The following is a 26,326-nucleotide window of genomic DNA, read 5'->3' on the forward strand; positions in this document are numbered from 1 at the left end:
ATATCTGCAAAATTAGTCACATCCCCATCAGGATCATTTACCTCTAATTAGCATATGCTAGCAGGCTAACACACTGAGCTACTGTATCTTGTTGTTACATCATATTATAAGGTGTAATATTGTACCATGATACCACAAAATTCAGTTTAGCCCATGCAGTCTTCTGATGGAGTATTCCATAACCGAAAAAGCCCATACACAGCCTGACCGTCAGATACCACATCCACATCTGGACCTATTCTGCCACACACTTCCAGCTGTTTGGATAAGAGCAGGAATCTGTCTGGATGAGAGAGTGTATGGGTCAGACATGGGTTGATGACCTATACCTGGTCAGCAGGTGTCTGTTAGTACCTGAGATTCTTCAAGCAAACTCTTCCAGTTTGTGTACGTCCATGTTCATAATTCATGGCTATTTTAATGCAGTGTTGTTATCCTGCTGATGTAAAAGAAGGGAATGCATCAACAGAAGTAGTAAAATGTTCATTATCAAGTGTAATGTGCAAATAAAGCAGATACTTGGTGTGTTGCCATCATCAATTCTGGTAAAACCAACAACTTAAGTACCCAATTTGAGCCAGTATCAGTCTTGTACTTTGTCCCGATTTTCTGCCAGGTTTTCTCATGACAGACAACTTTTTGTGCAGCAATATCGACAAACAAAAAGCAGCTGTGAAGTGTCTGGTGCGTAATGTCAGCAATGTGAGTAATATTAGCCATTGGAAAAGCCTGGGAACATTAACAGTGTGATGTTACGCCTTATTCACATGTGCTGTCTGGCACACAAACCCCCCACCCACACACTACATTTAGGTAAATTATCCCTGATCTCTCACACACACACACACACACACACACATATACATATACATATATATAAATTATCTTCCTCTCGCCTTTCCTTCATACACGTTCCTGCCTTTCTTCTAGCCTTCTCCCTGTAGAGTCAGTGCTGGCAGACATGGATGTGAGTGGATTGGTCTTCTGGAAATGAGGAAATGAGGTTTCCAGTGGCTGCACAGATAAAAGATCCTTCATCTTCTAGCCAGGCAGGAAAAGACATTATCACCCTGACAACAAGAGACCTACCCTACTCTAAGTAATAGGTCAATTCCAGGGAGATCAACCATTATTACACACACAAACACAATCACAGACAGTTCCTCTTAGTTGTTCCCATATCTGTTGCAGAGTCTGCCTTTCCTTTAGCAACATCCAAAAGTCCAAGCTGTTGTTTGAGGGAGATCTTTGTGTACTTTGGAGATACATGGACAATGCGATTATGTAAGTAAGAAAGTGCTGTAGGTGTCTGGAGATGCAGGCACACGGAAGCATCCGTCAACAAACCATCAATCAGCCCAGAAAATCTGCTATTCAACTGAGACTAAAGCATCTGTTCTCATAAGTCTGAATCTCCATCCAGTACTTTTCAAATCATAAAACAGTCTACAGGAAAGAGAGGCCGTGGCTTTTTGGGGGTTTGGACAGGACACTGCTCTGCAGCTGCATGAGCCGAGCTGCTCAGCAAGCCTCTTACTTCCCACTCATCACATACTGGAATTTCATTTAGGCAATTGGCTCTCTGTATTGCACCTCTCACTCGCCAAGGTGGGGAATTCTTTCCCCTCACTAATGGAACGTCAATCTCATTTCCAGAGAGAGGTGGATAAAAGAGAGAGAAGTGGCGTCCTGCTGAGGGAAAAGATTTTTTGCATCCCGGGACTCAAAGGACTGCGGCGATGGCTTGTCACCCCCAGTGGGTGGGAAATGTCATGAGATGGCGTCCCGCTAGTGTTTTTGGCTCTGACACACAAGCCCACTGGGCTTTATAGTGCAGGTGTTTGCACAGGCAGTTACATTAAAACAGCCTGGAACGGTGGCCTGCTTGGAATCACAAAGGATGTTGACCAACTCCGCAATTAATATGGTACTTAAAGTGAAATCAAGTCAAGTTAATTTTCTTTGTCACGTACACTTAACTCGTTCAGCACACGGCATCTTATGTCCTAAAACCCTGAGAACCCCTCACAGTGATTTTATCCTTTGTGCTATTTGAGAGGGCAGATACAATGAAAGGGTTTTTTAGCGTCTTTAAACTTCATGGTTATAAACCTTGCATATGTTAAATGCATTTCCTCTAGAAAAAATTTGTTGTTTCCTATCATGTTTTCTCGTCATGGAAATTCTATGTTTGGCCTTTTCAGATTAGTTTGCTCACTTAGGTGAAAGATAGATGAAAGATATTTGATCGTTCATCATTCATTTGTTTCTGGACTCTGGTTTTGGATTTAGAATAATTTCCTATTTCATTTTGAAGTGAACTCCCTTGTGTGTATTTTGGTCACTTCCTGCATTTGTCAGATTTCCCAACTTTTTGATTGTCTGCCACACCTTAGTGTGTTCCAGTCGATCTGTTGGCCTTGTATATTTAAGCCTCTGTTTGGTGGCCATGGTTTCCCCCTCCACTCCCAAGCTTCTTAGTTCAGATTAGTTTTTTTGTTTTTCTCACCCTCTTACTGTCTTTTTTTGTGCCCTCCACTCTACAAAGCATTTCCATAGAGAACCTTCTGATAAACAGCTGAACACCTTTCAGCCTCAGAAGCAGGCAGGCATTGTCAGCTAGTGAACACGGTGCAGAGATGGACATTTCTGCCAGCAACGGGGGGAGTGAAACTGTTATGTTTTTGGCTGTGACTGAAGAACTAATGGACTCTAAATAATGCTCATGTTTCTCTGTATCTGCTGGATGTGTGGTTAGTTTGATAACATGTCTTTAACTGCTGCGGCAGCAATTGTCATGAATGAGCTGAGTCATAGTTTGAGCTCATCTTTTAACAGGAAGCGTGACAGATGAGACTTGCACTTGAAGCTGCTGAAATTCCTGCTCGTTAACAGACAGAGCTTTCTCGTTCTTCCGTGTACCATTTTATTCACAATATTCTTGTAGTTTTGATATACTGACATACAAGGAAACCTACCATGATACACAACATGTTGTTGAGTCCGCTCCCATTCTGTGAGCACAAAGGGATCAGGAATGGGCAGACGAGCCGATTTTAATACCACTATAAGGGTTGACATGATTATACTCTATATTCACAAATTAGCATGATTGATAATGAAAAACATTCAGCAGTCAGTTGCCATGTGTGCTTTTCTCTCTATTAAAGCCAATATACACATGCATTGTCTGAGTTTCTCTTAGACACAATTAAATCTACGAATGCTCAGTGGAAAAGCTGTGCTCATCAAACCTGGCAGGTTTTCAGTAACTGCCCCCTGAGGATGTCCCTCTCTGCTGCTGCTGCTGTCACTGAACGTCACGCTTTTCCAGATAACCTAACCCTTTACATTCCCCCTTTACCCGTCTACTGTGGAGATTTAATCATAACCCTGTCAGGACCAGCTGCTTCATTTGCCCCAGTGGCAAATACTGATTTTAATGGCAATAGCATATTTGAAAATTCCTTGAAACCCACAGTAACAGATTTAGCAGATGTGCTCGGTACACCCACAAAATATTAATATTAATGTGGTACCACAGCTGATCCATTAAATGGTCTACATCATATCTTCCACATCAAGGAGTAGAGTCTGCTTTCTTGAATTTAGCTCTAACAGACCTTTGTGTAATATACGCCCAAGTGTCCCAGGGAAAGTACAGAATGGAAGCTGTTGTTGACAGGAAGCAAGACAATGTACAAAAGCTGATGTTCCTATTAACAAGAACAGTAAATGAATGGTCGGAGTGATTCTGTGACTGTGGCATTTCACTGAGAGAGAGAGATATATACATCCTTCCTTCAACCCCTAGTATGACATTTCTCTATTCCTGCCAATTTTGGAAGTACATATATTTTTCAATTAATGTATTATTTTAAGAGTTGGAGTTTGTGGAGACCAAAACAGAGCTAAGAGAAAGCAATTGCTGGACTTATTGATCTGGTGACCAGGAGCACAATAGAAAATGAATGCTGATGTGGCTCTGTGTCTGCTAACATAAATAGTCTACCGCCAAAAAGAACTTCAAATTCCCAATGCCATTTCTTTGTGCCAAAAATAGTTCAGACAGTCGAGTTATCAGAGTCCACTGTCATAATTTCCAATTACATAAGCTCTATGTTCTTTTGTCTTATGAACTCATATTAAACACAACACAGAGGGCAGGAAGTGCTGCGAATGTGTGTGGGAATCGAGCCAAATGCTTGTTTTGGTAGTTTAGCACTTACTAAATATCTGCAGCTGCATTCCTCACTTCCTGATGTCATGCTCAGTTTTTGTTGTCTCCAGCTCAGTTTAAACAGTTTTTTTACTGTTTAAATTACACTAAATTGATTTATGGCTGTAACACGGCACCAAATAGAGTGCTGCATTTGACCCCTCCCCTCTATGAAAAGACCAAACTCCCTTCCGGGGTCTCTTAACTGTAATTGCCAAAACAGAATGTATCCTGTCAGTGACTAAACACACAAAACAGGTCAACAAATGAGAGGTGCTGAGTTATCCTCAATGACATCCAGATTAGATATGATAATGGTGTCTTTGTGTTATTGTGTGTCTATGTGTGTGATAGCTGCCCATTGAGCTGAGAAAAACATAAGGATCCTACAAAGTAATTGTTGTTGATAAGAAGCCAAGCTAATCTCATGTGCGGGCTGGCTGAGCGCCTCGCTAGCAGCTGACTGATGGCTCGCTGGTTGATTTGCCTGCATTCTTCCTTGGACAACAGCGGGGTCTAGTCTGACCCAGCATGATAATCCCCTCACTGCCAGGACCCCTAATCAGCTCTGCTCTTGACCTGAAATGGGCTTGCTAATGGGGAGCCAACCTGACACAGTTAGGGAATGCAAGTTCACATGCAAAAAAAAAAAGCAGATTCGCCCCCACTGAGAGGCCATGAACCTTTATCTGTCTACAAAACCCCTCTGTCTTTCAAAATGAAAGTTACTCCGAAGGTGATAAATTGCTTGGCTGTACCCTGCTTAACCCCTGGTTTTACTATCAGAAGGTTGGAAATTGTAGACTGGGGTGTGAGAATAGAGCTTTAAATGACTTGGATGCTTTGGTTACACAAATAAATCAAAACATATACACAAGGGGGGAATTCCGTAAATGTGTTAGCCCCCTGAGGAAGGATGAGCTAACACACCATCTACAGGCCAATCCCTGTCAACAGCTGAGGATTGATAGCAAGCACTTGAACAAAGGGGAACTCTTCTGTGTTGTGATATTCAAAATAAATTGTGTCAGGGCTGCTTTTATTTAATCCCAGGTAGCAGCTGATTTTGGTCTGTATCTGCCTCCTACTGTACCTGGTGCACTGAGACCTTGCGAAAGGTTGTGCGCCAGGTGGGCGTTGTCATTCGGACACATTCAGTTCCAGATTCTAACAGCATAATGCCGTCAAATCAGAGAATCAGCTGCTGTTAAATAAATATAGCGAGATAGATTGTATAGAAGGAGAGTTTTATGCCTTGAGCTGACTTATTGGATGTTTGCTCCTCAGTTAAAGAAACAGGAAATAAAAACAGCTCACGAGATAACCTCAGGCTCTCAGTCGCACAGTACTCTGGAGTGTGTTTTATAACACAGATTTCTTCGCTCCTCTCATATGCAGATATGCCTCAGGCATAAATGTAACATTTCCAAGCACTAACCTAAGATTAAACATAATGTGCTCTTACCAAGCAGAAAATGAGAGATGTTTTGATCTGTACATTTTCCTCATCAGAAGAAAGGTGTGGTAATGGCCCATCACAGACACCTGGGAAAAACCTGCATTAGAACACAAATGAGTGCAATTATCCCCGTTAAAGCTAACTTACCAAGCCTGCACGTCATCCTAGGTGATCTATCATGAAGCTAGGTCAGGTCTGAGCCATAACTAATACAGGTGCCAGTAACTGATTATTTTCATACAATTACATGTTTTCTCTTTTAGCTGTCGCTCTGACAGCAGGAAAGGATAAGCTGTCGGCACGATATTGTACTTTTGTGTGATTGCCAATTTTTTTAAAAAGTTTTGTAGACGTTGTAAGTGTTCTTTGAGGCTCTCAGGTGGTTCCTGGGGCCCTCAGCCAGCTCTGGCTATAATAAAACCTTTCAACAGTGATTACTCATGGGAAGATTAATCATAAGCTGATGGTGATAGAGGAGTCGATGGAGTGAGTTCATTATGAAATACCAGATGTTTTAACTACTCAAGTGTTATTAAAAAGATACCCTTCACATAAGACGCCAAGGACCCGCTTTAAGTAATTTATCCTCGAAGGAGGACTCCTCTTGGTCAATGTGGCGCCAAAGATGGCGCCCAGTGCTACCTTACAGTATGTACTCAACATGTGAAACTAAAGGAGGGCTGACTGGAATGAGCCTGGGGCTAAAGGGTCTCTAAATCATCACTGTAAAACAGTCTTTTACAAGCTGCCATTTCTCTGAAGATAAATGGAAGGCACTATATTACCAGGTGCCATAATTCCTGATCAGAGGTTCAAGTGAGCAGAGGACTGCATCTGGGTGAGAAATACGATGTACGGGATAATTCTCTCACATCTGTACACGACCACTAAAGTGACCTTGTGCGTGGCAAAATGACTTTTGATGACCATGATAGCATGTAGCCTTAAAGGTCAGCAAAGCAAACACAAATGAAAAATAAACAAACAAACAAGCAAACAAAAAAACATTGGATGCAACTTGAAAATGGATTTATGCCACAGGTACCAAGGTGGACTATATGTGATGTCGACAGAAGAAAACAAATCACTCAGCCACTCCGTTTCAGTGAGGCTTCGGTATGACACTCGTTCCAGCCATCGTCTCTGCTCATGCAGGGCTGGAGACAGTCCCAGCTGACAACGGGTGAGGACGGGGTCACCCAGGGCAGGTCAGCAGTCTGTCACCAGGCCGACAAATAGAGACAAATAAGCATTCACTCCCACCTACAGGCAATTTAGAGTTTATTTAGAGTGGATGTGGACTGTGGGAGGATCCGAGGGAGAGCCCAGGTATGAACCTTGATCCCCCAGCCATGAGGTGAACCACAGTACAGCCATTCCTTAAGAACTCATTAGCTTTTGTTGGTTAATGGTCAAGATCAGGACTTAATAAAACAGTAATGTCCTGTGGGACTCTCTTCAAATTTGGCACAAACATTCACTTCTCATTTCTCTGAGGAAGTTGAATGAAGGGCAAGTGCACTTCTCATTTGATTTGTTTGCTTCTGTTTTGGTTTTGCAGCACTTGGAGGCAAATTGCAAAGTCGTTTCATTGGTCTTGCATGCTGGCACTCATCAAAAGACCTACACCAAGAGACAAGCGCACAGTAACAGAGAGACTGGTGGTCACAGACAGGTCTGTAGCAACAGATGGACAGACTTGCTGAGTAAATTAATAGACAGCAAAAATATACTCACAGATCAAGACAATAATTTTTCACGTAATAATTTGCTTGGTATGTAAGAGACATTTTCAATATGTACATTAAAGATTCATTCATTCATCTTCTATTGCTTATCTATCTCCAGGTTGTGGGGGGTGCTGGAGCCACAACCCTGGACAGGTCACCAGTCCATCACAGGGCCAACAACCACTCACACAGTTAACCCAACATGACGTCAATGGACGGTGGGAGGAAACCCACGCAGTAACAGTGAGAACATGCCAACTCCTCAAAGTAAGACCTCAGGCCGGGAACCAAACCCACTACCTTCTTATTGTGGGGCAACAGTGCTAACCACTATGCTGCCATGCTGCCTACATTAAATACCCCTGCCAATAAGTCATTGGTGTAACTAGTTAAATTACAATTTCACCATGTTGTGTTAAGATACCTGGGAGTCTTGTATTATCCTGTGACTTGGACAAACATGTGCACACAAAAAACTCTATAGTGGTTGATTGTGCTTACATATTGTTCTCTGCATTATCATTGATAATGAGCCTTGAGGAGGAGGAGGTCAGGTGCTGGGCAGAGATGAGAGACTCATTGAGTACACCTAGTGGGTAAAAGTTACAACAGCAGATCTGGATTAGCTAAAAAACGGATTGGGTTGACAACTTGTTTGTATGGTTACCAGCCACCGTCAAGTGACTGCTATTGTGTTCATCTAGTGAGTTTGGGTACAACCGTGAGTCATTGTGACACAAACTGCTGTGGGAACTTGAAATCATGCCAAACACAGTCACGTAGTTTCCCAGGTATGCTGGCGATATGAACAAAGCCACAATTATCTATGTGAGGCCTTATTCAGACCTCCTCTCATGTCCAAAGCTGTCAGTGTGGCCAACCATCTGAGTTTTAACCTTCACACCTTGCATTTGACTGCGTGAACTATCACACGACTGAATAATTAGAGTAATTTCATTTCTGGAATTTTATGTAATGAGTTAATGAGCGTGATCTGACTGTTATCATTCTAATAAATGATTAAATTGTGTGAACTGCCTGTCCAGTAAAACTCAGCTGCACTATCGCAAACAACAGTAAGTTTGAGTAAGTAAGTTCAAATCAAATCTGCAGTTGATTTTGAGATCAAAGCATTGACCCTGCAGATTGCAGCTTTTCCTTCACAAACAGACTGGAGGAAAAGCTGCTGGTGACCTTTTACCGCTCCATCATCGAGCATGAGCTGGTATATTCCATCACTGTGCGGTACGATGGCCGCACAAAAAGCTGGAAGGAAAAAACTGCAGAGGGTGATGGGGTCAGCTGTACTGTGGTCATGCTGCTCTTTCATTTATATTTATATATTTGCCGTTCACTATTGGAGCCAAATGTTGTGTTTTTATTTTGTTGTGCCTGGGTTGTCTTAATGTACTGTAATGTTCCTGTCTTGTGTTGTGTTTTTTGTTTTTTATGCACCTCCAGTTGTGGCTCCCCAATTTCATTGTATAGGCAGCTGTGCAATGATAAGAAAGGCTATCTTATCTTCTGAGGGCGGTACATCGGCATAGTAGTTGGCACTGTTGTCCCCCACAAGAAGACTGTGGGTTCAGTTCTCGGCCTGGGGCCTTCTGTTAGGAGTTTGTATGTTCTCCCCGTGCCTGTGTGGGTTTCCTTTAGGTACTCTGGCTCCCACCATCCAAAACCATGGTGGTGACTTTAAATTGCCTGTAGGTGTGAGTGGTTGTTTGTCCCTGTTTGCATGTTACCCCGTCCTCACCCAGAGAATTGTTTTGAATGGACTCCAGCGCTTATTTACTGAATACTTCCAATGTAGACTGAAAGGGAATTTATGAAAATCACAGTTTCCGAGATATTCAAAATAAAGTGGCCACCATTCCGGTGCTTGCAGCAGTATTTAGGTTTAACAACGCTGTGCTCTTTTGTGTCTAAAGAGACAAGACATAAACATCTCCATCCAGCTCTTCATGCATTTTGATGTTGTTTACAACACGCATATTTTGTATTTTAATGATTAATATCATTACTATTATTATCCATATTGCATTTGCACGTTTGCTGCTTTTCTCAATAAAGGACGAGTCAGATGACAGTGCGCTTATATTCTCATAACACTAGTAATCACTTCCCACTGATATTTACTAGTTTATAAATCGTAGAAGACGTACCTTTCACTCATGCATGCATATATCATCGGCCATTTTTTTGTCCAAATACATGGAGACACTCAATTATATTTTTAGGTAAATAAGAGGGACTTGTTTTCTACTTGTTATTGCAAAATGCCTAATGGCCACGTTGTCAGTTGATCTGTCGATGGTATCTCCTGATAGTCACCAGTAATGATGAAGAAGTGAAATGATGGTACAAGATAACTGCCTGGGAAAGTCGAGATGGTAGCACATTTTTTTTTGTGCAATTCTTTCATGCTATTGTTAGCTATACCCTGGCTGCCATGAGACCCCCATTTCTGTACGCAGGCAGTGCCTCACAAGAGAAAGCAATGTTTCTGCTTCCTGATAATACCTCTTTACCCCTGTAAATTTAGTGTATAAGAAGCCACAGGAAATGACCCTAAAACACAACTGTTTGTGGTTACAGGCAGGGAAATTTTGCAATACTTAAATTTACGTTATCTTATGTTGTCAGGGGATTTTCTGTCCTTATTCTTTAAATTGTTTAGGAGAGATTATGTGCACATTGAGTATCATATTTTACATCTGGCTGAACTGGAGCCATCAGACAGTGCTGAGAATATTACCTAGAAGTATATTTTAACTACCCTTATCTTAAGTTGAAAAGGCTTTCGATTAATAAGCTTAACAAACCCACCCTTTGTTCAAACGTCTCTGGAGAGCACTTAGTATGCTGGAAAATAAGACACATCAGGCCCCGGGAACTAAAATCTACAGTTATCATGCACAGTGGGGTTTCGAGCTAAATGCTAACATATTCACATTCACAGCGTTAACCTGCTGATATTTAGAGGGTGCAGTGTTGGCAATTGTCAAAATTTAGTGTAGCATGTTAGCATTATGTTAGCTTCTTCTGCCAAAGAAACTGCCTTAAGGTTTACATTGTAAAAGTAAAACGATGGTTCAAACATATGAGGAGATGAAAAGACAGGGAATCCCCACAATTCTTAACATCAGGAATATGGTTACAACACATCCACTGTGATTTTTTTTTTTTTTTTTTTTTTTTTTGAGGCAGGGTTTGAAGGAAAGTTGTCTGCTTGGTGTCAATGCCATTTTGTGTCTGCTGTCACATTCATCTGCTCTGCAAATCTGGAAATATGATGTGTTTTCATTGTAATTCCCTTTTTTCTCTTATAATGTGGACACACTGGCCAGGAAGGTTGCAACTTAAAAGTGCAAACTGTGCCACAATGCACTTATACACACGTATACAGTGTCAAATTACTTTCGGTAAAGTAATGGCTTGATGGTGACATTTCTTGTAAAACACCAGTTTACTTTGACCAAAAGGTAACTAGATAACTTATACTCTTTTACCAAACTGGATACCAGAGCCTCTGGTGTCCACAATAAAACACCTGGAATGAAGAATTGTTTAACTTTTTTTTGCTTTGGCTGGATGGGTGGATAGTTTTACTACGAATGCTTCCATGGTAAATGGTTTTAAATTTCAATTTGGGATCTGTTTATCTGGTTTGGCCTCTCCTACTTAGGTTCCTCCTCTGACATCTGACAGTTAAATTCCAAAGACTGAAGAAGACATCTTGAATTTTGTTTTTGCTCAAGAAGTTTGTTACTTTTTAATGTAGTGGAAATGGCATTTGGTTTAATATTGAAATTGTATGTATTATTAAATGCCACTGAATCTACATCTGTCTTGTTTATGTAATTACTGAGAGATTACATCAGTGCTGTATTTCTGAATCACTTTATCAAAAGACTCAAATTTCAGACTTAAATTGATTAATGTATTGTTTAATTGATTCTGGTCAATCTGGTTAGAGAAAATAATATTTGAATTTGGAAAACACTGTTCAAACAGAGACTGTACATAAAACAATTTGATTCAATTTGGAAAATGTAAAATAGTCAAACTTTGTGAATTCATAACACAAATGTATATATAGATATATAGAGATTACAGTGTGACAAGATCAAAAATCAGGAACTTTAGCACATTGATTGATCGTACCTACCGTAATTTGCGGACTATAGCGCGCACCTGAATATAAATCAAATCAAATCAGATTTATTTGTATAGCGCCAAATCATAACAAAGTTACATCAAGGCACTTTACATATAGAGCAGGTCTAGACCAAACTCTATATAAGCTATATATAATATAATATATCTATATAATATAAGCCGCACCCTCTAAATTTAGAGAGGAAAACAGTTTTGTACATATATAGGCCGCACTTGTTTACAAACCGCCGGTGTCGGAAACATGGGAGGAAATGGCATATGGCAGGAAGTATGTTACACAGACAGATTTCACCTTTCCGCCAGATAGATCGCCTTTAACTTGAGAGCCGCATCATATGCATTGCTTCGTGTGCTTTCCATGATAAGGGCGTGTGCATGGAGCGCAAAATAAATGACTGTTCTGAAGAATTTAGTGTCGGTGCGTTTTTCATTGATCTGATGTGTCGCTAACTGTATTGGCGGCATGAAGCTCGTTACCCGTAACAATTCATAAATTAGCCGCAGCGTTCTAAGCGTGTGAAAAAATCCAGAAATTACGGTAGTTAGTGTCATGTAAAGGGCATCGGGAGAAAATAAAATGTTTTCCAATCACACATCATTTACTCAAATTTTATTTTTGAAGTCATGATTAAGCATAGCATGTCATCAATATTAAAAGTTAGATGTTTGTGGTTATTCGTTCAAACTTAAGAGCAGATGAAATTTCTATAGATAAGCAAGTTAATGATTACATTTCTTATTTGTATTACTTGTAAGTGCCAAAGTCTGGACTTGCCAGTTACTAGATACAAGAAAATAATGTCATCAGCAAAGAAATTGACTTGAGCATTGGATTTTCATCACATGCATTTACATTTAGCTATTTCATCGATGCCTAAATCCAACAATCATGACTCTTGTTCATGTTTGCTCAGGATGCTCTGAACTTTAAATACAAAGCATTTTACATTCATTCAAGCACATTTTGAACAGAGGCTTTTATCTCCACTTATTGTACAAATAGTGACTGTAAAGTAACAGCTTGACAGTATGGCAACTCCTGAAGTGTATAATTAGCAATGCGTTACCATTGCTAATCACCCCCTTTGATTGGGCTCCAGTGTCATGCACTGAAGGATGACATGTTGTTTGAGCCATCTGAAGGCTTGAGGCCTGAGATGCAAATATCAGATGTTCCACGTGAGGAGCGAGCAGAGTAGATGTACTTTTTGCTGAAGCACCACAAGTCCACCATTATCTGCTGGAAGTGGCTCCTGAACTTCACCCCGATGAAGGCATAGAGGATTGGATTTACGCAGCAGTGGAGGTAGGCTATGGCTCTGGAAATGGTCAGAGCTTGCATTTTTATCTTTTCTGGCATGCAGTTCCTTTCCTTAAAAAGATCCACGGTGTGTGTCAGAAGAGCCACATTGTAGGGAAGGTGGCACACGACAAAAACCACAACAACTGCCAAAACCACGCGGACAGCCTTGTGCCTCTGGCTGCTCTGTGCTCTCAGTAGGGTGAAGATGATGCTGGAGTAGCAGAACACCATCACTGATAGGGGCAGCAGGAAGCCAATGGCCATTTGAAGGCTAGGAACAAGCACCTTCATGAGCTTTGCTGTTTCTGTTGCACTGAAAGACAGCTGGCACATCATAGTGGCACGCCCAGCCAGGCTCACATCTTCAAAATTCTCAGTGTAGATGAGTGTGGGCAGAGTTAAAGCCATGGCAAACACCCAAACAGCAGAGCAGATAAGGCGGCTGTAGAGCAGAGCGCGTGATCGAGCCCCAAAGGATCTTCGAGCCTGAACTATAGCAATGTAACGATCACCACTAATGCATGCGAGCAGGAGCATGCCGCTGTAGAGGTTGATACTATAGGACGATCTTAGTATCTTGCAAGCCACTGGACCCATTTTCCAATTATGCTGCTCATTGTATGTGATAAATGGCAGGGCCATCACAAATATCAGGTCTGCCACAGCCACATTAAAGAGATAAACATCTGTCATTGTCTTGGTTCTCTTGTAGAATATGTAGGTGAAAATCACAAGTGTGTTGCCAATCAGACCGAGGGCACAGATGATGGAGTGAATGAAAGCTTGGGCAGTGACCTCCATGGGGTTGGGGTCGAGGTTGCAGGGTTCATCATCATCAGGAAAATCCTCAAATGGAAAAGTGGTGTTAAATATATTATAATCATAGCCTGCAGTCATCTCCATGTTTTAACCTGGAAAAGAAAAGATGTGTATTAACTGAATTGCAAAATTCTGCAAAATATGTACAAGGCAGCACTTTATTTTGTTAAACTACCCAGTAGGGTATTGCAATGTAACAACAGTTAGCCACACATTGACAAACATAGTTAGAATATTCACAATATTATTATAGACCAGCAAAAAGGTGGCTATGTATAATGCCGTGCCATACATTTATGAGACTATCCCCTTGACAAAATAAAAGAAAAAGAGATTGAAAAAGGCAGCTGTGTGAAAAAAAAAAGGCTGATATGACATTACAGATGTTACAGATGACCAAGGAGAAAAGTTTTTGTTATTGCCTGAATTGGGTGTGCTGCCCGATAAATAAATAAATATGTTATAAACAAAAAGGCACATATGCTTTTTTTATATATATTTTGGTAAAGGGCCAAAACAAGACTTCAGATTGAAAAAAAAAATGTAAATACACTTAAAGCATTTATTACTGCACTGGAACCGTAGATGCAGTAATGTGCAGCATTGTTGTAATGTTGAAAAGTGCAACATTAGTCAACACATATGGGAATAAAATGTAATAACCAAATAAAGTACCTCGAATCTGCACTAAAGCACTGAACTGTACAAAAATAAACTGACATTTTGAACGGATGAATTTTGACATGACTAAATAGTTGCTATGTATGTACAAGTCCTGAGTATTTACAAATCAGCAAACACAATTGTTCCCCCTTATGAAGTTTGATGGAAATCTAGAGGTTGTTGAGGGCAAAGTAAACATCCTACGCGGACTGGGCAAAAAAAAGCTTTTGTTCCGTTTGCAGAATAAAAGTCAGTGTCCTAGTTCTGCTCTTCCTCGGTTTGTAAATGACCCAATTTCAGACCTATTTACTCATTAAATGCATGCCATGCTAGTTTTCTGGTGGCTGCTCTGTGCTTTGAAGATCTTTGGAACTGATATGAGCTTTATCAGTGAGGATCTCAGACTTTTCACTGAGCGTGAATGCAAAGAGATTGCTGACACATCATAAGATCAGCAAACAGCAATAGACCCAAAGGTAATACAAAAATATATGAGAAGATAATATATACATCACCACAATATATGATTTTCTTGATTGAATTAATAAAATAAATAAGCTGCAATTTTTAGAGGAGCAATAAACGCATGATATTCAATTTATATAAATAATTCCATGTGAGGTCACTTCTTCAAAAATCCTGATATATACTGATGACAGGATGGTATTTCACATTGTGTAGTACAATTAAGTTTAACATGAAACTTATCAGGCTTTTTGCACATATCTTACTTGGGCCAATATGAAAATGGGAACCAGGTAAGACATTTCTTTAGTCACGCAAGAGAGCTTGTGTTTTGATAGTGTTGTTTCCATATTTTACACAGGTGACAGTTCTGTAAAGCTGCAATTTTATCTTAATTTAAAAAATATGTCATCATTTAATCCAAATAAAACTGATTTATAAATTTAAATGTATCATATGCAGGCTAAAAAGTAAAGAATATAATGAATACATTATGCAATTACTAGACTGAGCACATACCTTTGTGAGTGCTGGCCTTCACTGAATTAATTTCTTTATCCCCTGGATACTGCCACACTGATTCTCCTCACAGGTACCTGAGCTTCACTGCACTCCCGGCTGCATATGAAAAATGAGCTGAGTGCGAGAGATTTAAGTCACAGATAATATAAATTAAAAAAAAAAAAAAAAAGTATATGAAAAGAAGAACAAAAGCAGAGCCACCTCTGTTGTGTCAGGACAGAACATCACTTAGCTTCCTGTTTCTGATCTCAAACTCATCTGTTTCACCTTTACTCAGATTTGTCTTATCTGATGTTTCCACTTTCAAAATAACTGCTTCAGTTTGCTTGAGCAACCCCACCACCACCGCCGCCACCACCACCACCACACACGCACACACACCTCCCATTACTTCAACAGCTAGAGAAAAGTCTCAGAGATAGGGAGGAAATCTTTGATCTGAGAGTGAAATCTGATGGAATATATCAGATGAAACATTTCTTCTTTCCCTTGCTCCAGTTTTCTGACTTTGAACAACATCCCACACACTGAAACTTCTTTTCTCTCCCTCTCCTGCAGCTCTTGGTTGAGCTTTGATGAATGTTACTTTTCTGTCTCCTTCTCATTTCAGTTGTTAGTTTCTGTCTTTTTTCCATCAGATTTGCTTGTTGTCTGTTTTTTTGGTTTTTGCTCTCTCTCTTTTTTTAAGTTATATTTTCCTGTACGTTCTTTCTTGCTGTTTTAGAAAAAAAAGTTTTAAAGTTAAAAAGTTAAAAGAGGAAGAAGAAGAAAAACAAAAAGAAAGGTTGATTTCATAATCCTGAGTGTTGCTTTTCCAGCGCATGGCCAGCAGATAGAGCTGTGATTTCAGTGAACGCAAAAAGTTCAGGTCACACTTACAGATTCTGGGTTTGATCATTTTGAAGTCACTATTTACATGAGTGTAGAAAAAGGTCAAACCTTTTGTTTGAGAAACAACCCTCCTCTGTGTTCTGACGATTTGGTGCAGTGACTTTAATGATTTAGAATGAATGATAAAATACGCACCACACGGACAAGCTGTATTTAGAAATGACCATTTACCCAAGAGAAGAATGTTGGTTCAAAAGTAAATCTATTTTTCAAAAATCTTATGATGAAGAGAAGGAACTTTATTTAGTCACAGTACTTGAAATAAATTGAAACCCTAATAATCATAACCAACCGAAATGAGCTTTAAATGCTATATAGGGAAACGTATCTAACATTTAAACACAAAAGGAACCAAAAGGTTTAAAGTTCAGTAGCTGCAGCAAGCAATAATCCAAAAATGAAAGGCTTGCTTTCAAAATAAAAGCTTTTCATTGTTGCATTGTCAGAGACGGTGTTTCCTGTTGCTGTTAAAACTTAATATTGACTTACAGATGTGCATTATATTGACCTGCAGATATGCATTAATATTGAACTCCGGTTTCCTCCCACCATCCAAAGACATCATGTTTGGATTAATTGGTGACTCTAAGTTGCCTGTAGGTCTGAGTGTGAGTGTGAGTGGTTGTTGGTCTCTCTCTGTCTCTGTGTGTTGGCCCTGTGATGGACTGGACAGAGTGTTCCCTGCCCCTCACCCAGAGTGGGATTGGCTCTAGATGATGGATGGATGGATGGACTCTGAGTTGAGAAACATTCTCCATCAGAATTTTATTCAAAAAACACAAAAATCGAAATTATGGCTGTGGGGTTCTGAATTTGAACCCTTGACCTTTGACCAGGTCACCTAACTCTTCTGGATGTGGATTTATGATGTGACAGTTTAATAAATAAATAAATAAATAAATAAACAAACAAACAAACAAACAAACAAACAAATAAATAAAATAAGAATAAAAAGAAACTGCTGGCACTGCATGACATGATTTTATTTTGAAGGTCGGAGCCAGACGTGTGTGGGTGTGTTGTGCAGGCTTGACTCGGCAGCACCTTCCACACCTGTGAGTGGGCAGGTCCCGGTCCGTCCCCCAGCAGCTGCAGGGGGACTGCAGGAGGACCGCAGGACGACCGCAGTCCTCAGCAGCACACACACATCATGAGCAAGTCAAAAGTCAAGAGCCTGTTCAAGTTCAAAAACCCCGAAAAGCACAACAAGGAGCCGAACCTGTCCGGGTCTGTCAAAGATGGAGCCGGTAACAGTCCCAGAGACAAGGCGGGAACCTTACCGTCGAGCCCCGGTGCCCTCAGCCCGGGGGACAGCGACACACCGCCGGCTGATGTGTCCCCTTTTTCTCCGAAAGAGAAGAAGGGAAAGCGAATTCTGTCCTTCAAGCTGAAACGGAAGAAGTCCAAGCGGAGAGGAGAAGGAGAAGGAGAAGCAGGCGGAGGAGAGGTGTTCTTCCCTGAGACTGATGAACCAGACAGATTCGCCAAACAACTGTAAGACAAACTTCCACCTCATCCAGACACACTAAGACTACACTGCTGCTGGCATTATCACATAACTTCAATAAATGTAACTGATCAGACAGGTAGAGGCCACAGCACATCATTTATTCAAATCCAACAGCAGAAAAAGAACATTGTTCTACTTCTACAAATTAATAGACCATATAAATGTAGTCTGCATCACTTCTGATTTACTTTCAGCCCCGCTGGAAGGGAGCTGATAGCGGAACAAGGTGAAAGAGTGAATTAAGCTGACAAGGGACTGTTTGCCCCTCCAGGCAGCAAATCTCACCACTGACACATTGAGCTGCCTCAGTCCAGGATCACTGTGCTTGGTATGAAAGTTCAGAAAGTGCAGATTAGTAGATCTCCTCTTCAGGTTGACAAGAGTGGTTGTTGTGCAAATGTGGAGCTCAAAGGTGAAAGGCGCTCTGACCCAGATCTGGTTTGGTGGGCTTGAGCCACTCGCCCCTCACTATCTTTCCCCCTGGCATACGGCACTAGGCTGCCTTTGCTCTGGGATGTAACTTCTTGATGGAGGAGTGTGTGAATGGAGCAGTAAATAGCCTTTCTGAGTCACTCTTCCCTGAAAGATTCAAATGGGAACTGGTTAACCTCATGCATGATAATGACAGAGGAACATCCACTACTTTTCCAGCTCTTTATTTTTCTTCAGATACATGTTCAGATCCACATCGATCCTTGCACAAAACCAAATGACAACAACTTAAGAAATGTTGCTTCTTGTTATTGTGACCTGTTTTCAGGTGAACTAATGTTGACAGAGCTGTTGTGTTGTGTTGGGAACTTGGCAGAAATTGCGTAACAAAGAAAAACCTGCTGTGCAGGTACAACTCATTTTCCCATTTGGTCCAATGAGGTGTCTCAGCTGGTCTGATTAGAGAATGACTAATGGTGCAGTAATCTCTTTATTTACGTGAGAAAAACAAAACACCTCTGGAAATGACTGTGATCAGCTTGATCAAGTGGAATATTGTGGCTCCATGTTGCATCAAAATAATGATGAGAATTGTTTCAAACCTGCTGTGGTAAAAAAAAAATAGAAATCTTATCTTGAGCCGAGATAAGTGTGGGATGGGTTAGGGTTAGGGTTAGGACAGGTACTAGGTTGGGACAGTACTATTGCAGTGATCATAAAAGTCTGTTTTAAACTCTTAAAATGGCTCAAAAACTTTACATTACCGCTTGGAAAGAAACAAAATGTTGATATTGTACAGATATGACATGTTTTTTCAATGAAAAACAAGTTGATCATTAATCACAAAATCCCCTCCTGTAGAAAGTACAGTAAAAAAAAAAAAGATTATAAAAACAAAACAGTGACAGTGTTGTCTCACACATTGACAGATATGAATATTTTTTTTGTCAGATTTAGATAATCATATTTGCATTTCATTTCACTGAAATTACCACTTAAAATCATGATGTGACTATCGTTTGGTCCGACACAAAGAATACTCCTTTACATCTGGAGAATATGATCACAACACTAACAATGCACAACAATATTGTGACATTGTTTGTTTACCTGTGCAGTTTTGTTGATTTGCAGATTGCTTTTGGTCAGGCACTTCCAGTTATCATTCGTTGACAAAATTAAAAGTCGAACTGGCTTGTGAAACTGCTACAAAGTACTGCTGCTGTTGTCCTGGAGTCCTGCTGTGTTGCAGAGAGACAGTGAGTGAGCCAAAACACAGTCCTTAATGCAAGGATATTAATAATTATCCTGATAATGAAAATTCAACAAGCTTTTTTGTGTGTTTTTCATCACCCATCGGCCCATCCTGTGTGATATTAGCAGTACACTGGGAGCTGTCAAGGTCAATATAATGTCTCTTCAAGGGGTTGTCATAGCTCGGTTGTTTGCAGTTTCCTGCTGACACAGCTAACCTCATAGTTAGTGTTGTTACAATTTGGCACTATTTGAATGTCTTTTTACATGTTTCCATCAAATATTTCCATTCAACCGAAACAATTGGACAGAACAGAATAGAAAAACCTTTATGATGGAAGTTTTCTTTTTTTGTTGTTGTTGTGATAATTTTTCACCCAGAAACATTAAAAACCACATGGTTGCAGTTCCTCTAGAGAAAGAATGTGTTGCTCTGTAGTTTTTAATGTTTCTTTTTTTTTTGTTTGTTTGTTTTTCCGTCCAAATAAACTATTGGTTATTTAGAAAATAATGTAAATTAATTAATAATGATAGCAATTATCAGATACGTTTTAGAATGGGCAATGTGCAAAATGGCCAGGGGTTAAATCTTTTAAATTTTTGTTTGTTTGTTTGTTTGTTTGTTTGTTTGTTTTTTTGATGAATGTACCACAACAGTATTGTGAGTGTTGTGGTACTACAGAGGTGCGCTTCCTCACAGTTCCTATTCTCCAGATGTAAAGCCTCAATAAATATCTCATCAGACTCAGAGTTAGAATCGGCTTTATTACTAAGTTACTTCTAAAACATGCAAGAATGTGTTTTGGTGCTGATCATGAAAAGTGATCATAGTAAGAAATAAGAATATTAGGACAGAGACAAAATCAATAAGGACTTGAAAGTGTCAACTTAAATTTAGATATGAAAAGGAAATAAAATAATTATGTTCAACTTTTTGAATATAAATCACAAAAACCAGCTAACACTGCACATCAAGCAATACCAAAAACCAATGTGGTCACATTTGAAAACTGATGAAAAGGTATCAACTAGTGGTAATAAAAAAGATTTCTGTGGTAAAACGATTTCCTCTTCTTCCTGTCTAAACACTTTGTGTGATACATTTCAGTACCACAGTTTAAAGCAATGCCACTTTTACCATCCTGAAAGTGTTAAAGTACATAAAAGCAGCTCTGCATCTTGCTGATATTGCTGTGGCTGTCTACTCTTTGGCTCTTGTGGTCTACATTCTATATCTGTGGCATTGAAACACATACAGCCTGAAGGTTTATCAGTGAAAAGACTATTTTGTAAGAATATCATATCACTTTAGTTTCAAGAGCGTTAGTCTTGTCTTGTCAGAGCTGAGGTGTCATATGATAAAAGTGAATTATACCATAGCACTTCTCCATCTCCATGCGTGTGATTTGCTGGAATCAGACCAGTAGAGCCTGTTCAAACTCAGTGATAATACTGAAGAGCTGGGAGGGTTGAGTGTTTGTGCATGACTGACTGTTTTAGTGCTGAGGTGTGGGGATATTTGCGTTTTTTCTGGAATATGACTGCAGCTCTATTAACAAAGTTTGCAAGGTGTACAATAAAAGCCATCAATTTCACAAAATTTCTTAGAGCAAAGGGACTATACTTGATGAACGCTCATATGTTGATCCAAAACAGCCTTATCTAGCAGACTAGATAAACAGGCCACACCCTTTAATATGGGTTCTTGATTCTTACCCTTAAGATTTCTTGAAGTGAGGGTGTGGAGTTTGAAAACTAAAATGAATCAGTCAACATTTTTTGGTACACCACTCGTTGTGCCATAGCAATGCAGGCTTTCACAAGTAAATCTACTTTAATGCAGTCACTCGTACCACGCATTTATTCCTCAAATTAACTATGATTACCTGATTTAGCATGAATTATCTTTATTACTCAGGATAACGGGGTACAATAGCCATCTAAGGTGGTTAAGCATAGCTTTTTCCACCACTATACATCCACAAATGAAAAGACTTGCGCCTTATTTCCATGGATGACAATTCAAGCGTGATTTGAACTGGATAAAGCTAGATCCATCTTCATCTTCTACCACTTTTCCGTTTCTGGATCGCAGGGGGTGCTGGAGCCAATCCCAGCTCCCTCTGGGTGAGGGTGGGGTACACCCTGGACAGGTCAGCCGTCCATCCCAGGGCCAACACACAGAGACAGACACAGACAAACAACCACTCACACTCACATTCAGACCTACAGACAATTTAGAGTCACCAGTTAACTCAAACAAGATGTCTTTGGACGGTGGGAGGACACCGGAGTACCTGAAGGAAACCCAAGTAGGCATGGGGAGAACATGAACTCTGCAAAGAAAGGCCCCAGGCCAGGAACCAAACACGCGACCTTCTTATTGTGGGGCAGCAGTGCTAACCACTATGTGATTCCTCAAACACTCAAATATGAACAATTTTGTTAACCATTTGTGGAAACCATAGACGGATACAGTTTGGTGTCATCTGCCTTTGGAGCAGGAATGATTGCTATGTTGTTCTAAAATATAGACCCAATCAGATTTCCTGCACCAGCCATCCTGCCCCTCATGGCCTTCCTACATGCCAGGATCAGTCCAGCATGTTCAGCTGTGTTGGGGAATTGCAGAATTCATCTATGGTTATGGTGATGAACTGAGGGCTTTGTCTGGATGTACTTTTTTCACATTTTTGTGAGTGATTATACTGTGGTCCACAAAAAATAGGACTTGTAGTGCATGAGTTTGAACTGAAGCGGTCAGCCTCCCAAGAAAGACAGTTTTTTCCTGATTATTTAAATGTTTGTTTGGTTAGAGCCAGCTCAATTTCCCTGTAGCCACTGTTCAGCTGAACAAAGTGAACAGTTTGATGTCTGATGTACATCTTGGCTGCTTGACAAATGTATGTATTTATGCTGTAAAAGCATTGGCAAGCGCTTTTACCTTCTCAGAAATGTATTTCCTCCTCTGTGACTGGTGCAACATGTTACACCAGCACCTGCAGGTTAAACTGCACTAACGAAACACTAAACGTTGACTCACAAAGGCTACTAACAACCCATAATGTAACAATGTGAAAAACCAAAGTCACACTGACTTGCAAAGATGATCAAAGATTAATTCACTTATTTAGCATTTGGCAATAAATTAACCAGATTATAATAAAACCTTGGAAAATAAAATTTAAGCCTTCCTAATACTGACCTAGATGAAGACAGTGGTACTTGAGGGGTGGACAAGATATTTGCAAAAGAAAAATCAAGGGTGGCATTGGCTAAAGAAGAAGAAATGGTTGAACTGTGTTCATTTTCAGAAGCTTGTTTTTATTTAGTTTGATGAAATGATGCTGTCATAACCACTGAATCATGAAGAGGCCTGAACTGGCTACTTTTCAGCTTTTTGATAATTTATAATGTGATATTATTATTGATTCACCAGAATAACACTTCTTATCATAGTAACAGTCAAGATAGAGCTGACAAAGCATCTGGGCCCGTTGACCGGATTCACAGACAAACTCAGGCTGCCTTTGAAAGTGAAAGTGTTTGTGTGCATAGTGTTGACAGAGAGGAGAGTGGCAGGTTTCAGCTCAGTGCTTTAGTGCACCTGTCTTCAACTGTACATTCATATGCAAACATGGATGACAGCAGGAGTTGCTGCACTAATGCCATTCTCTCAACTTCCAGCTGTCCATGTCTTTTAGGGAACAGGAATATTCTGTTGCACAAATAAACAAACGTTTGCCATTTTAACTAATAGCACCAACATTGCTGGTTTACAAATGTGAGCTTCAGACAAACTAACAGAACCTAATTGGAAGCAGGAGTTAAGAAAGCTGGACTTGAGTCAATGAAATGAGAATGGTTTTTAGTTGGATATTTACAATATAGTTATTGTCAGGAAGTGCAGGCCTTCTTCCATGACCCCATGAACGCCAGACGAATGCGGCGGGGCATTCAAGTCATCACAGACTAAAAAACTACTCCTCCCCCCTGTGAGGAAAATATTTAATTTCTCAGTGATCTGAGCACTCCTGCGGGGAAATCCGTTCCTCGCCCTGTTGAGCAGTCTGATGAGAACCCTAAGGAAAGTGAACATGCATAAAACAATGGGCCCCGACAACATACCTGGACGGGTGCTCATAGAATGTGCTGACCAGCTGGCTGGGGTCCTTATGGACATCTTTAACAACTCTCTGCTCCAGGCTGTGGTACCATCATGTCTAAAGGCTGCTGCAGTTACAGCTACAGGTACCCAAAAAAAACATCTCCTCCCTCAATGACTACTGTCCTGTAGAACTCATCCCCATCATAATGAAGTGTTTTGAGAAGGTTGGTAAAGGCCCACATTTCGACCCGTAACAGTTTGCCTACTGCCTTAACTACTCCACAGAAGACACCATCTCCTCTGTACTCGACCTGAGCAAAGAACATCTGGAAGGGAAGCACATACATGTGTGGACACTGTTTGTGGATTTCAGCACCGCATCCCACAGCATTTGGTGGGAAAACTGGCCCTCCTCGGCTTCGACACTCCCCTCTGTAACTGGCTGCTCGACTTCCTCACCAACAGACTCCAGTCAGTGCATGGGGACACCATCGTCTCCAGTGCCATCTCCCTGAGCACAGGCTGGCCTCAGGGTTGTGTCCTGAGTCCGCTGTTCTTTGTTTTGTTTCTGTGTGTTAATTTCAGTTGTGCCTTAGATTTAGTTTGAGAGCCACTTCCTGTTTTATTTTGAAAGTCTTGTCTCCCGTTTGTGTTAGCTATTTACTTCCTGTTCTGTTTCCCTCCTGTTGATTGTGTTCCCTGCCCTAATGTGATTCACCTGTGTCTTGTTTAGTTGACTGTGTATTTAAGTCCTGGTTTCTGTTTTGTCCTTGTCAGATCCTTGTGGTTTGTCTTTGTCAGAGCCTTGTTGTTGTCGTCGTCTTCTGCGTTCTCTGATCCTTGTCTTTTTGTCCCTGAATCTATGTTCACAGTTCCTGGTTTTTAGTAATTACTTTTTTCACCTCAACCTCCTTCGGTGTCTTCTGGATTTGGGTCCTCACACTGCTGTACCTACAACAACCTCAACAACAGCTTCTTTCCACAAGCCATAAGACGACTGAAGTCTATCTCCCACCCACATCCATCTATAACGGCGTTTGTTTCATACTGATTCGGTACAGTACACAATAGTTAGCGCTGTTGAGTCAGAACAAGAAGTTCTCCATTGCCTTTATGCATGGAGTTTCCATGTTCTCCCCGTGTGTGCGTGGGTTTCCTCATGTTTGAGTTAACTGGTGACTCTAAATTGTCTGTAGGTCTGAGCGTGAGTTGTTGTTTGTCTCTTGTCTGTCTTTGTGTGTCGGCCCTGTGATGGACCGATAACCTGTCCAGGATTGTACCCTGCTCTCGCCTAATCTGAGCTGATACTTTTTCACTATTAGTTAGCACCTGCTGCAATTTTTTTCCCAGAGCAACCTAATTTTGTTCAGATGATCGTTGGAATAAATGTAAATCTTGAATGACAAACAAAGGCAGTCGAAGACTAAGTTGACTAAGCTGCACAGTATCGCAGTTGACAGCAGGAGTGGGTGCAGCGCTAAGGTGATTCCAAAGGCGCAAGTCTGAATGTGTTATTACCGTACTTGGGAGTTAGAAAAAGAACAGACCATTTCATGAGCATTTCGCACACCAACAGATCAAAGATTGTGCTGTGGTTTGAAACAGAAATTACTCTGAACTATTCTGTTCTCTGTCAAAAGTTTTTTTTATTACTTCATGCCACATTTGCTGACTTATATTTCAGCTCTCTTGTGCATTGACATTCATTCATGATTGTATCTTGTTTTTATTTAACACAATTCTGTTGTCCATGTTAATGTGTCAAAGCAAAAGTGTTAGTCTTTGAAGTGTTTGTTTTTATTGGATGGTTTAATGTATGATATCTATGATAGACAAATACAAGTCCAGTTGCCCACGAATCAATTTTGAGAGAGCGAACAATGACCTGGATGAATGAGAATATTCATAGACAAGGATGGTTTAATGGAAATGGCCAGCCATCCAGAGGTGAAGAGATGGAGGTGGGTCAGATTTCTTGTTCTGCAATGACACCTGAATGACATTGGACAGGGAAAGAACACCTTTAAAGTTAGACAGCTTACAAGTGTTACACTGCAGCAGTGATCCTCACAATTTTTTTCACAAGAGCCACATTGGCAGAGCAAAATCAAGGAGAGAGCCACACGTTTTTTACTCAGAACACCTGACATTTGCCCGCTCGTCCCCTCTCTGGCATCTTCATGTTGGTTTTCGTTTTCTGCTTCCTCAGACTCTTTATCCTCACAATTTGTTACAACGCTGTGTGTCTGTCTGCCTGGTTTTTGACATTTTTTTTCCATTTTGTGCCTGCATCTCACGCTGGCTAATGGAGCTAACGTCACCAAGTGTGACTGTGTTGTATATAATGCCGTAAGGTGCTGCATTGCTAGGTTTGACAGTGCCCCCCTTTAGAAAATAATATTAGTTGAGGTGAAAGGACAAGTATAATGCAGATGTTTGTAGTGCAGTGTTCACTGTATATTTGTGTAGCATATTTGAAAAAAAAATATTGGCTGTGTTACCATATTGTTAGAAGCCATCACGCAAGTCACCAATTAAAGCTTGACGAGCCGCGCAATGAGTATTTCTGCACTACAGTATAGTTCCTACTCCAGGAACTGTAGAAATGCATTATGTTTTATGATCTTCTTCTACTGTAATAGTTCGGTCTACTCTTATCAGGAAGACAGACACACTGAACCTCACATTAATAAAATGGGAAATATGTTTTTCGTATTATTCCCATCACAGCTGATCTACATTTTGTTCCGAATCTAATAATTGAATCAG

General features: G+C 40.4%; 2 protein-coding genes across 2 annotated transcripts in view; one reads left to right on the forward strand and one right to left on the reverse strand.

The window, feature by feature from the left end:
* Positions 1 to 12,093: 12,093 nt before the first annotated feature.
* ccr6b (chemokine (C-C motif) receptor 6b) lies at positions 12,094 to 15,635 on the reverse strand. The gene is made up of 3 exons (XM_029494042.1): positions 15,564 to 15,635; positions 15,360 to 15,476; positions 12,094 to 13,804 (listed from the first exon to the last, which is right to left on the reverse strand). Exon 3 carries the CDS (start codon positions 13,794 to 13,796, stop codon positions 12,693 to 12,695), a length of 1,104 nt encoding a protein of 367 aa, XP_029349902.1. The 5' UTR covers positions 13,797 to 13,804; positions 15,360 to 15,476; positions 15,564 to 15,635; the 3' UTR covers positions 12,094 to 12,692.
* The window catches only part of crybg1a (crystallin beta-gamma domain containing 1a), a 42,368-nt gene continuing 31,158 nt past the window's right edge, over positions 15,117 to 26,326 (forward strand). Inside the window, exons 1-2 of the mRNA XM_029494291.1 lie at positions 15,117 to 15,133; positions 17,295 to 17,747. Coding sequence (XP_029350151.1) covers positions 15,117 to 15,133; positions 17,295 to 17,747 — 470 coding nt within the window. The remainder of the gene's footprint in view (positions 15,134 to 17,294; positions 17,748 to 26,326) is intronic.

Source organism: Echeneis naucrates, chromosome 22, assembly GCF_900963305.1.
Source record: "Echeneis naucrates chromosome 22, fEcheNa1.1, whole genome shotgun sequence".
NCBI lineage: Eukaryota > Metazoa > Chordata > Actinopteri > Carangiformes > Echeneidae > Echeneis > Echeneis naucrates.

Coding starts and splice junctions, on each gene's coding strand:
- ccr6b (XM_029494042.1), bottom strand. CDS start 13,796: ATGGAGATGACTGCAGGCTATGATTATAATATATTTAACACCACTTTT.